This window comes from Argentina silus, assembly GCF_951799395.1.
Source record: "Argentina silus genome assembly, chromosome: 5".
NCBI classification, from domain to species: Eukaryota; Metazoa; Chordata; class Actinopteri; order Argentiniformes; family Argentinidae; genus Argentina; species Argentina silus.
Genome location: NC_139659.1, coordinates 6,197,940 through 6,210,366, shown reverse-complemented (window position 1 = coordinate 6,210,366; position 12,427 = coordinate 6,197,940). Strand labels below are relative to the sequence as shown.

Sequence of the window (12,427 nt, the reverse complement as noted above, 5' to 3'; positions counted from 1 at the left end):
ATTTCACATCACAACCTCCGTCACAAGTCTGAAGCTGTGAGATCGATGGGTGTCAGTCAGAGGGGGTACAGTCAGAGGGGGTACAAGCGGAGGGAGGGGTGCAGACTCCAAGCTTACATGGCGTAGCCCCAGTGTAATCGAGTGGAATCACCGGGATATTGTTTGGAATCTCGGAATGGCGTGAAATGAAATCTGAAATTGAGCTTGAAGAGGGCTGAAGACGGTTGGGCATTGTTTGATTAACATTCACTCATGCGATGCTGTGTATGAATTGCATCCAAACAATAAAACTATTAAAGGCGCTTTGCTGAACACGTTTGCATGTGTTTGCTGTCATTGTGGTAAGTTGATGATTATTAAAAGAAGACAAGTGGCTCTTCAACCTTTTGAATCGACGGTAATCGTTTGTGTGATTATTAGGGTACACTGTTGTGGAGTGAACAGTTCAGTTTCAAAGGGGGACGAGGGTAAGGAAACAGCTTGACATGTGTAATTGATTCCTTGTATTTCTGGGTAACGTAATGATTGTTGACTTATTCAGTGTTTTACATAATGTGGAACACACAGATGACATCACAAAAGTATCCTCCATTAATTGTCCAAGACCAACAAATGTTTACATAATATTTACAACAATATGAAAACGGTAGCATCTGCGTATTGTTCCCATGCTGAATAAAGACCCTTAGGTCATGAAGAAGGCAACCTTTCATTTCGGCTCCAGTGCATTGTCCTTGTTACATCGAGTTTTTCTAACACCCGAGCTTTTCCTTTCTGTTCTCCCCTTGTTTGGCTTTGTCATTGAGTCCCGGTGAGCGTGACCGCCGGTGGAACGCCTGTGATGGAATATTTCCCCGCTGCAGTAATTTGGGAGCATGCGGGGAGGGTTGGTAGCGGCCAACCCTGTAATGGATTGTCTGGCTAATAAGCAGTGAAGGGGCTGGGGGAACTGGGAATAGAATCATAATGATGCTGTCAGGACCCTGATGAGGGACGTACCTCTGAGAGCCTCTCAGCCAGACCTCCCTCTGTACCCCCCGAGCCTGGCTCAACCCTGCCCCCCGACTACCTAACACCTAAACATGCTACTAACTACACTTGCTTACTATCTATCAACCCTGCTTAAGACTTCTAAACATTAACTATGCAATGCATATGGTAACCTGCTTACGTCAACTGACTGCTAAACACACAGTACCACCCACACTACCTATACACCTGCTATACACACAACACACTGCATATTACACACTGCATACTACACACCTCACACCCACCCCCACCCCCCCACACACTTCATATCAACCTGTCTCTTTGGTGTTGTGCCACATTCCGACAGCTCATTCGTCTATTGGCTGCTGTTCATTGATCTCCGGAAGAGACAGCTGTTGTGTCGCTGGCGAGGCGAGGTGAAGCGGGTTTGATCCCCAAAACATGCCAGGAGGTGTTTCACTCTCTAAAGCCCCGGAACCCTTCGGCTCTTCTCCAGCTAACACATCCATAACCCTAGCAGATGCTCCAACAACAACACCAATAGCTCTTATCTGTATTTATAAATGTTGTTTTCCTAGACGGTTAAACATCCTCCTTGGGGCTACATGCATCTGTGCTAGACAATATGGATTAACAGAAGGGTCTTGCCTGATTGGATGACACCATAACTCAGGGCATCGGAGGGGGTGTGTGTGGGTGGAAATTCCTTCCAAGTTGGTTTAAGCTATTCCCCCTCATTGGCTGATCTTAACCCTCTCTCCTCAATGGCTCATCTCAACTCTCTGCTCTCGTGGCTGATCTCCTCTCTTTCCCCAACATGTCTAATCTCATCTCTTTCCCCTCATTGACTGATCACAACTCTTCCCCCTCCTTGACTGATCACAACTCTTCCCCCTCCTTGGTTGATCAGCTAAGCAATAAATCTGTGCGTTCAAGGGTTCTTTGCATAGGCGAGGGCCTTTGAAGATTGAAAGTGCTGTCGTCAGTGCTGCAGAATTGGAGGCACGAGCTGCTCGCCCCAACTCCCTCTCAGTCCTGTAGCCTTGTGACAGATGTCAGCCCGGAGCCATTGAGATGATAGAGAAAAAAGATAATTACATTACAAGTCATAGTTCACTAAGTCAGTGTCAGAGAGTCACATAACTGCTCCTCAGCAAAAAATTATGATTTACCCAGAGAAGAGAAAGTTTTGAATATGAATATGAAATCCTAAGCAGACACTTTTTCCATAATTGGCTAAGCTTTTGATGTTAGATTTGTCGCTCATGGCCGTATACAGAATATCACAGACAAGAAAACGTAATTGGAGTATACTGTAAATAGGGTGCTATTTCTACCTTTATATTTGTTCATGTAACATCAACATATCCCTCTCGGTGAGTAAATATTGCATTCTGAGGTGCAAGGCCACCCAACTTTCCGGTGTACAAGAATGTTTTGATGCTTAGGTATTTACCTCAAATAGCACCTGAGGTAAAAACCAGTGGAGATCTTCATAGAAAGCGTGTTGAATGTGTTCTGTCTCATGTTAACTGATGGATGGATAAATGATATACCCCCAATTCGTGTTTGAAGTGGATAACTCCCTACTGTAATACTAGGTCCATTTAGTAAGCAGCAAACAGGTAGAGAAGGCTGCTGCCACACAGGGTGTTTCACCACATTGACTCCTCATGAACACTGGTGTGTGTGTTTGTGTGTGTCCGCCTCTAACTGTAGGGCGTGTCACAGATGGACTCCTAAGAGACGCCAGTGTGTGTCTGTGTCTCACTGTCATACTGTAATCTACTTATGGATACTGCTGTGTGTGTGTGTGTGTGTGTGTGTGTGTGTGTGTGTGTGTGTGTGTGTGTGTGTGTGTGTGTGTGTGTGTGTGTGTGTGTGTGTGTGTGTATGTGTTTTCCCTGGCTGCAGTAGCAAGGAGAGACCACAGAGAGTGGTTAGCAGTCCGGGTGGCCCGGGGAGTGGAGAGGGATAAGGCTGCTCCACAGCAGCAAAGCCCCGTAGCATGGATGATGTACGTGTTTTAAGGCCCAGCGGACACAGAGTAAACAGGCTGTTTTCACTCACACACAGCCAAGGTTTATTACCAACACGGCTCCCCCTCAATGACTTATTCACGTGTGCTTTTTTACACCCTTGACCATCTGTAAAGTTATGGCGTGAGGGCTATGGTGAACAGCAGCTGTCTGCAGGCTATATACAGTACAGGTTTAGGGTACATTCAACATTTGTATTCATTCAAGACATCAATTGTAATCCGACAGATTACTTATAAAATGCCCATGGACAATTTCTATTCATTTATTTTTTTGTAATCTTTACTTCTGGCATCGCGTGAATAGAAATTCAGAAATTGAACTGGCTGGGTGATACAGCAGGTTATGAGGAACTGAATGTGCCAGTTTGAGGACTAAGAAGGGTAGAGTGATGCGATGCAGGCACATAGTGTAATGCCAAGCCCTCTCACAATTATTCCTCATTTTCTAAATCAATGAACACAAGGTGAAATGATAACAACAGATATAACAGTAAGAGCCCCTCATAAAATATCTCTAACGGAAGCAGCAGTAGTGGAGTCTAGCTGACATGCTATACATCTATGCAACGCACAGTTCTTAGGCTGTACTTGGAGTTTTAACTTGGAGTTAATTTAAAGCAGAGCTTTAGTGGCCCATCCCAGTAAAGCTATAGGAGGCACCCTGTGTGGAGGCTGTGTTCGCTGGGGGACTCCTGCCCGTCACTCATCCTGCCCTTAAGTCAGCTTTCACCCGGTTCCTGCTCTGTTTGCTTTTGTTTGATACACTTTGGAGAGTTCAAAGGCCACAGGGGTAGAGGTAAAATGTGTTTTTGTAGTAACCTTCTCCGGGCTTAAATCTTCTGCTGAAGGCAGTCCAGATGGCAAAAGAACACCACACACACGCTCTCTACACTTACGACTCACACGTACCCAAATACACACGCACTCTAGCATAATGCAAACACACACACTTAAGCTAATACACTCACCTACCTACCTACCTACACACACACACACACACACACACACAAACTTACGCTAATACACCCACGCATCACACACACACACACACACACACACACACACACACACACACACACACACACACACACACACACACACACACACACACACACACACAGAAATACTGTACAGTGCTCCCTAAGAGATAGTGGCCCTCTAAACATAGCCAAATCACATCAATTCAAGCAGGTATCTTTAACCACCTAGAAGAGAAGTGACTTCACATCTGATTAGTCTGTGACTTCATCATCCCATATCGATCCTGTATCCTGTTGTTCCCAGAATGCCCCAAGGCCATGGCGTGTAAACACAGTCCCCTGACTGCGCCCGTTGTGACAGCATCGACATTGTCTTTAGCATGCAATTACAGACAATGTGACAAGAGAAAGGTCAAACCTATTGAGCTGGCATGTATAGCCAAATGCCACACGTCTCCATAGAGTCCTCTGGATAATCTGCGTTGAGATCTGTGCTCCAGAGTGATTGATGAGAGAATTAGTGTCGGGAAGCAAGGGCTTCATTATGGGAGATAGGAGGATGACACACGTCACAAGGATTGCACTGGCAGATAGGAATTGATTGAGGTTGCAGTTATGAATCCATATTTTCAGCCACCAAATTGTGTCCAGAGTAAACTAATTAACATTTCAAACTGGAATCTTTATTCAAAAGCACTAAAATGATACTTGTGGGGATACTTTCTTGTCAAGCTTGTTCAGTCATTATTTTGATCATTATTTAAGTCTGGGGTGTATTTTCATACAAATTTGATCAATTTCTCAAATGTTATTCTCAACGCTGACTGATACTAGGCTAATAGTAGAATCATTACAGAATCCAGTCCTACAACTTTTTTAACTGGCATAAAAGTCAGCAACTTTTTTTTTACTTTCTCTCAGTAGGTGTTAGGTGTGAGGGTATGTGAGGTATCTTCAGAGGAATATACGATCAAAGTACCGGCTAGGAAATCAATGCATCTGGCCTGCGGGGTTGCCATACAGATATCTATTATGTCACCTGATCCCAATGCACAACCATGCAGTGCTGGTGTCACCAACTGGGTTCGAACCTGGGTCATACAATATGTGCTCCACATGACTGTGTTAGCCTACTGAACTAAAGCCTAGAGCATTAGCTTTCTTAGCTAACGCAAGTCTTCAGATCTTGGGGTTAGACAAGGTTAGGCATCACATGAGTGTGGCTCACTGAGTCACTTCTATAATAGCTCCATCTCCTACCTTATCACATATAGAAAGATCTATATCTGAGGTTTATAATAAATAGTATAGCTCCCAATGCTCATCCATATATTACAGCCCACCTCACTATGGACAGCCATGTCGCACAGCCAGGGGTACCAATAACTTATATTAAAAAAAAAAGATTGTTTATTTTAGACACGTCACTTATGTAATGTGCTTATTTTGAGAGTTTAAGATACACAGCATAAACCTGTTTTGGTGTTTTGTTTTGGTCCGAGACGGATAAAGAGCTGCCATCTGTACGCCTCCCAGTCTGTGATGCTTCATACCGCCTGTATTCACATTGGGATTTTCCAATTTAAATGCAAATTTCCACCGGACTTCACTAAAGGAAAGGGGAGGCAAAAAAATCATTCAATACCGCAATGAATTATATATTTTAATTAAGCAGCGGGTGAAACACGTCTATTCAGCTCCTCTCAGAAAATAAGAAATGAATAAATAAATAAGTAGGAAAAATAATTGGGGGATGAAGAATAATATGATTCTCTATTGAGAGGTGATATCATGAGCCTCCCAAGTGCCGGGGGCTATCATTAAGTAAAAGATCCTGAGCTGTCACATATCCAAACGTATTGTTCCCATGCTTTGATGGGCTAAATGCCACTTATGGGTTTGACGACTAAGAGATGGGAATTCCAAAGCGCTGACTGGGGATGCAATTTTAATTTCACCCCTGTCAGTCGCTTCTATTTTTGTAAATATGAAGTGTCAATCAACTTGACACTCCGTGATTTAAAAAAGTATTTCTTCTTTTCTTTATTTCTTTTTCGCGATCTTGCGGAAAACTGTTTAAATCAGTTCTGCATTTCTGCATGATTGAGACATAAGGGAGTTGTACTCTGAAAAGATTGGAAATAAGATGCCTTATTGTGGATGCAATAGAAATGAAGACCCACAGTATCTCCTTCTGCTGTGTGATGTGGGATGTTAGTGCTTGTTTGTTTTTCAGCCAACTGGGTGGCCTGCCACTTGTTTTGGTTTAAAGTTGACAGATGGTGTTGGGGACATGGGACCACTCGTACATGTATAGACAGAGCTCTGAATGCAGGGACTAACAGTTCATGAAGTTGAAATAGTATTCAGAAATTGAATTTCAAAACTATTTTAAAGCTATACATTCTTTGTTTACCAATACACAACCTTATATTTTAGGTTAAGACATGTATGAGTCATATTATTTAAGAATCAAGAATATATAGTATATATTCATTGGTAATTGTAAATTGGTGAATTATTATTTTCTTTCAAGCATTCTACCCAAGTAGATTAGAACATTGAGAAATGTGTTAACGATAATCTTTGACAAAAAAAGATAGAGGAACTTATGATGAGTCAATTCAAGTACAGCTTGAATAGAATAATATTTTTAGATGTACCCATTATAGTTCAGTTGTGAATAATTGTGATTATCCTCATGTTATTTTCTTCAGATTTATCGCAAAGACCATCTTGGCCTTGTGTTTTCAGTCCAGATATTTTAGGAATAAACAAGCCTGGGATCATGGGTGAAACTAAGACCAAAGCATAGCGCTATAATTCTTCTCTGCCAGCTCCCTTTCGTAGCTTAATGTGTGTATTCAACTCGAGACAAGCAATTCATTTTGTTTCCAGTATATGTCATTTTTGTTTTCTCACGAATGTTTCTTCTCTTTCTTTGTTGATGTTTTTTTTACTTAAAAAAGCCTCTTTAATGTAAAAAAATGAAAAATACCAATGGGCTTCAAAGGCAACAGATTGATTCTGTGACCTTGGAAAAATGTTCGTTTTTGGTCTTTGTTTCGCAAGCTTCAATGGAATATCTCATGAAAGACTTGTATGAGAGATGCATCTCTTCTGATGGAGGGTGACAGCAGGAACAGCAGGGACACTGAGTCTGTAGAGGAGGGAGCTGATCTCCCCCCCCTCTCTTCTCTCTGTCCTCCGCCTAATGTAAAACACTGGGCTACAGTATATGTATTCTCTTTTTCCACCGAGAAGGCAATTTTCCTCTCTATATACCTCTAACCTCCTCCATGTTTTATTTCCCCTCACCACGTTCTTTTCTCTCTCCTCCCTGGGTTGGGGTTTGAACTATTACCTCTGTTCCTCCAAATACAGGGCAATTCCTTGAACTATTCCCTCTGCCCTCGACCGCGAACACTGAATAGAACAGAACATAATTGAATGAGCTAGTCCCTCTCTCCTCTCCCTTGGACACTAAGATATTCCCTCACTTTACGTTCTAAGCTTCTCCCCGTCTCTCTTCTCCTGGAGAACATTGGCTAAATATCCCTGATGCACACAGAGTCTGTAAGTCAAGGGTATTGATAGGAAATGTTACTGACTTCCCTGTGCACACAGAGACAAGCATTGTCTGAAGGACATTTTGAACTTTTTCCCCCCACGACTCCGTAGGCAGGGGACCGAGGACTTGGAGGAAGGAAGAGGGGAGGGGGGAGATGTTGTGAGATAGGGTGAGAAGAGGTGGGAGAGGGGAGGGAAGGGGAGAGGTTGAAGGAGAAAGGGGGAAGGGTGGAGGAGTAGGGAGATAGGGGAGAGGAGGGGAGGGCAGAAAGAAAGGAGAGCAGAGAGAGGGGTCATGAGAGGGGAGGGTGGAGATGTAGGAAATGGAGGAGCAGGATTTTAGATGGAGACCTCCGCACACTGTTTTAGATAGGAAAACTTCCCCAAAATATATTTGTTGTATCGTAAGGGAGGAGTAAAAGGGAGAAAAGGGAGGAGTAAAGGGAGGAGTAAAGGGAGAAATAAAAGAGGAGACGGGAGAGAAGAAATGAGAGAGGGGAGGGAGGACACTTAAGATGGGGAGAGAGGACAAGGTGGAAATGGGGAGCGAGGGACGGAGAGAGAGGGATGAAGGAGAGAGGATGTGATGGGAGCAGTGAACCAGGTCAGACATCAGTCAGTCTCCTAACTGGTCTCCTACTGTCTCTTTAAGAGCAGCATCCTAGGAATGGCCTTCCCAGAGGAAACGCATTACACTGATGAGCAACTCACGGCTCGGACTGGGGCGGGGAGAGAGAGAGAGAGAGAGAGAGGGGGGGGGGAGAGGGAGAGGCAGATATATAGAGAGAGAGGCAAATAAAAAGAAAACAAGCGAGAGGCAGACAAACAGAGATAGAGAGACAGAGAGAGTAGGAGGGATAAGCAACACACAGAGAGTGCGGGAGAGGAGAAGAGAGGAGAGGGAGGAAGCTCTCCTTTCATCAGCTGTGTTGGTGCGTGTGTGTGTGTGTGTGTGTGTGTGTGTGTGTGTGTGTGTGTGTGTGTGTGTGTGCGTGTGTGTGTGTGTGTATGTGTGTGTATGGCCCTGACCTTTCCTCAGCAGGCTAGACCGCTGACATCTGACATGCACCTTTTGTGTCCCTCCACAGATGGCCAACATTGTAACGTCGCTCTGCTGTGTGGTGCTCGCTGCTGCGGTGGTGGTGTACGCTCAGAGGCGCAGCCAGCTAGGTAAGTCAGCCACTCCCGCTCACCTCCACCCTTCCTCCTTCCTCCTCCTTGCCATTCACCTTCTTACTCTATCTATTGGAGTCTGGTTTACCCATGACACATTTACCACAGTGTAAGGAGTATAGTTTATTTGGGTGTTGTTGTTGTTGTTGTTGTTGTTGTTGTTGTTGTTGTTGTTGTTGTTGTTGTTGTTGTTGTTGTATAGTGTCCGTAGTTATGGTTTATCAATGACATATTCACCACACTGTAAGGGCTGTGGTTTATTTTGGGTATTGTTGTTGCTGTTGTTGTTGTTTTGTTGTTCTTATCTGTATTGTGTGTAGTTTGTAGTGTCCCTTCTCTCTTTCCCTCATTTCTCTTCCTGTCTGGTTGGAACAGAGGACTCATAGTTTGAGCCTCTCAGCCCTTCTATCACCTGACTATAGGGAGAGACCCTGCTGAGGAGGGTTGTGTTCCTCATGGCCTGTCTGCCTGCCTGCCTACTGAGCACTCTGCTCAGTCACAAGGCCAGACGCACACGTAGGGGGAGGGAGAGAGTGAGGAGGGAAAGAGAGAGGGAGTGGGGAGGGGAGAGGGAAGGAGAAATGAAGGTAGTGGCGTGGGGGGGAGAGGGGGTTAAACTAAAAGAGAGGAGATGTGGGGCAAGGGATAGATGAAGAGTAGGATAGATGGAGTGTGGGAAAGAGAGAGAATGGGGAGGAACATAGAGAGGAAGGGAAAGAGGGATAGAGAAATGAAGAGAGAGAGAGAGAGAGAGAGAGAGAAGAGAAGGAATGGGGATGGTGAGAGGAAGAGTGGGAGAGAGAGAACAAGGGAGAGAGGGAGCAAGGGAGCAAGGGAGGGCTGAGTCCGCATGGAGGAGGAAGCAGAAGGAAGTAGGGAGGGGGGAGAGTGACTCTGCCTCTGCCTATCTCTCCAGGGGTAAGAGGCGCCTGTGTGTGTTAAGAGGCGCAAGCTAATGAGAGCTAACACAAGTAGCACACTGTCTATCACTGTCTCTCACCTGTCTGTGTGAGTGCAGCTCTTCCACACCGCACATTCACATGCGTTGACACCCTTCTTAATGTCAGTGTGCTTCTTGCTAGCATCTGTGCCTTAATATGACTCTGGAAACCGCTGGCAACTGCTTCTTTGATTGACAGCTATTCCCGTGGGAAGCTACAGTATGGTTTAGTGGAGTGGAGATACACAACACAAGAGCTTTTGTTGGGATTATAAAAGGGTAGGAAGCTAGGAGCTTCCCTTTAAGTTAGCTTCGGTATCACAATGGTTTATGTAACAAGAAAGCTGTAGCTTACAAGGAAGCTTAAAGTGATAACCCCACAGGAGGGTCACTGAATGGTACATCCATAAACATGACTGCAATGATCCCGGACAAGGATAACCCAGTTTTCCATATATATATATATACAGAGTAAACCAAATAACCAGACAGAGGATGCTGGAGTATATTGGAAATCAATTTTATAGTCATAATTAATGACAGGCCTAGTTTATTGAAGGTCCTTACTACCATCGAATCAATGTTTGTGTCAAATGTGACCTTAGATGAGCTGATGTGACCGACTTGGGTTTTGTACCTGGGTCTCCGACATGGAAGACATGCATCCTAGCCTACTAAACTAAAGCCTAAGCATTAGCTCGGGGAGGCATTTGCTGGCATTTGCCTGGTCTTCAGGGTCTCAGGCTTACTGATTATGGTATGGAGTGGTTCCAAACCACCTCCGCTACACTGGCTGTAAAAGCTTATCAGTCAGATGAACAAAAGAAAGAGATCTGATATTTCAGATAGGTATTTTATCATGAAGCACAGTAATATAAATCACTGTGTAAAGATGACCTCTCATCTCAGAGTGGTCAACCCTTCCATTGTGTAGTCTTTGCTCTTTAATATTTTTTTTTTAGATGACATGATCAGAAAAACACATGCATGTACACACACACACACACTTGCTCACGCACACACACACTTGCTCATGCACCCACCCATGCAGGCACGCATGCACACACACACACACACACACACACACATACACTCTCTATCTCTCTCTCCTCTCCCTCCCCCTCCCTTTCTCTCCCTCTGTCTCTCTGTATTCCTGTGTTCCTCACGTCCTCACACTCTTAACTCGTGTCTGTGTCTGTTCCGAGGGGTGGTGATATCATGCCGATGACTACTTTGGTTGTTGATGTTCGGCCATATAGTGATTGTATGACCGCCGCTCCTTCTTTTAGCTCATTCCCTCATCCATCATTGACTCTGTCAGGATCTAGATTTACTGTCGGGTGACATCATCGGGTGACATCATCGGGTGACATCATCGGGTGACGTCATCCAAACGTCACCATCTCACCACCAGACGCGTGTGTATTATGTGACCCCCCCCGATCTGACTGAGCCTCTGTGGATCTTACTGCACACTGTTTAATCAGTGACAAGGCCAGGCTTTGAAGAAGCACTGTTTGGAACTCAGGGACTAATTCTAGGGTATTACTGACGCACAGTAGCACAGTAGCATCAGTAGTACAGTAGCATTCGAATATAGACATACACACTGAAAACACGCGTACAGTATAGTGTCAAGGAGTATAATGCACACACGCATGTAAGCTATAGCATGCATGCATACACACCTACACACACGTACACGCACGTACACACACACACACACACGCACGCACGCACGCACGCACGCACGCACGCACGCACGCACGCACGCACGCACGCACGCACGCACGCACGCACGCACGCACACACACACACACACATACTGTAAACACACACGCACACACAGACCAACCCTGAGGGTTTACTTTTGTTTGTGGCTCTCACTGAGGTGTGTGATTCATTAGCTGTAATTAGTCTCAAAGGTATCCCTGCTGTAGGAGTAGAGATTAGCGCAAACACAGACGTGATTTAATAAATATTCTTGAGGAGTAATTAAGAGAAATATATAACCGGCACCTTGGGATGTAGCTATTAAACATATATTGCATATACTGTATATAAACCCTTAATAAATATCTAAATGTGTTTAACCACAGTATCCTTGTTCTAACATGTTGGTCAATGTCTGCATAACCTTGGAATTAAAAAAAACCTCAGGTACTCACAGATTTCCAAATGTCAAATCCCTTCTGAAGGCAACATTGAGTGGGTATTAAAGTTAGAGGTGCTATTAAACTGTCAAACTATGGGAATCGAATTGCTCATCCTGTGAATTCTGAGACAAACTATACACAGCACGAATTGTATTTCCCTCTCACGCTTACATTAGATACCACTCACAGAGCAGATTAACATATTCAACATGAATACCATTAAATGTTTTGAACCGGGAAGTCCTGACAAGGATCATTAAGGAGTAGCTGCTTTACAGACTCTATAACAAAGCTTGATTGTGGATTGGCCGTTGTACAGCATCTCTGACTTCAGATTGGTTGTCTTATACTCTGGGGGAGGGGGGTTTGTGTTATACCAGACTATCATTGCTTGTTAGGTTGTCTGTGAATTTATTCTACCTCTGACTGTGATTGGTTGCTCTGCCTGGGGATTGTATTCTCATTGGTGCAGCCTTCTTGTCTTGGTGATTACTGATGTACATGTTGGACAGGCAGTATTCTGGATGACAGTACTGTATGATGACAGTACTGTATGATGACAGTACTATATGAT

The 12,427-nt window shown here is 44.3% G+C and overlaps 1 protein-coding gene across 1 annotated transcript in view; it reads left to right on the top strand.

The window, feature by feature from the left end:
• The window catches only part of cntfr (ciliary neurotrophic factor receptor), a 128,789-nt gene that overhangs the window by 36,446 nt on the left and 79,916 nt on the right, over positions 1 to 12,427 (top strand). The window contains exon 2 of the mRNA XM_083669415.1: positions 8,673 to 8,754. Within this exon, the coding sequence (XP_083525541.1) occupies positions 8,673 to 8,754 (82 nt within the window). The remainder of the gene's footprint in view (positions 1 to 8,672; positions 8,755 to 12,427) is intronic.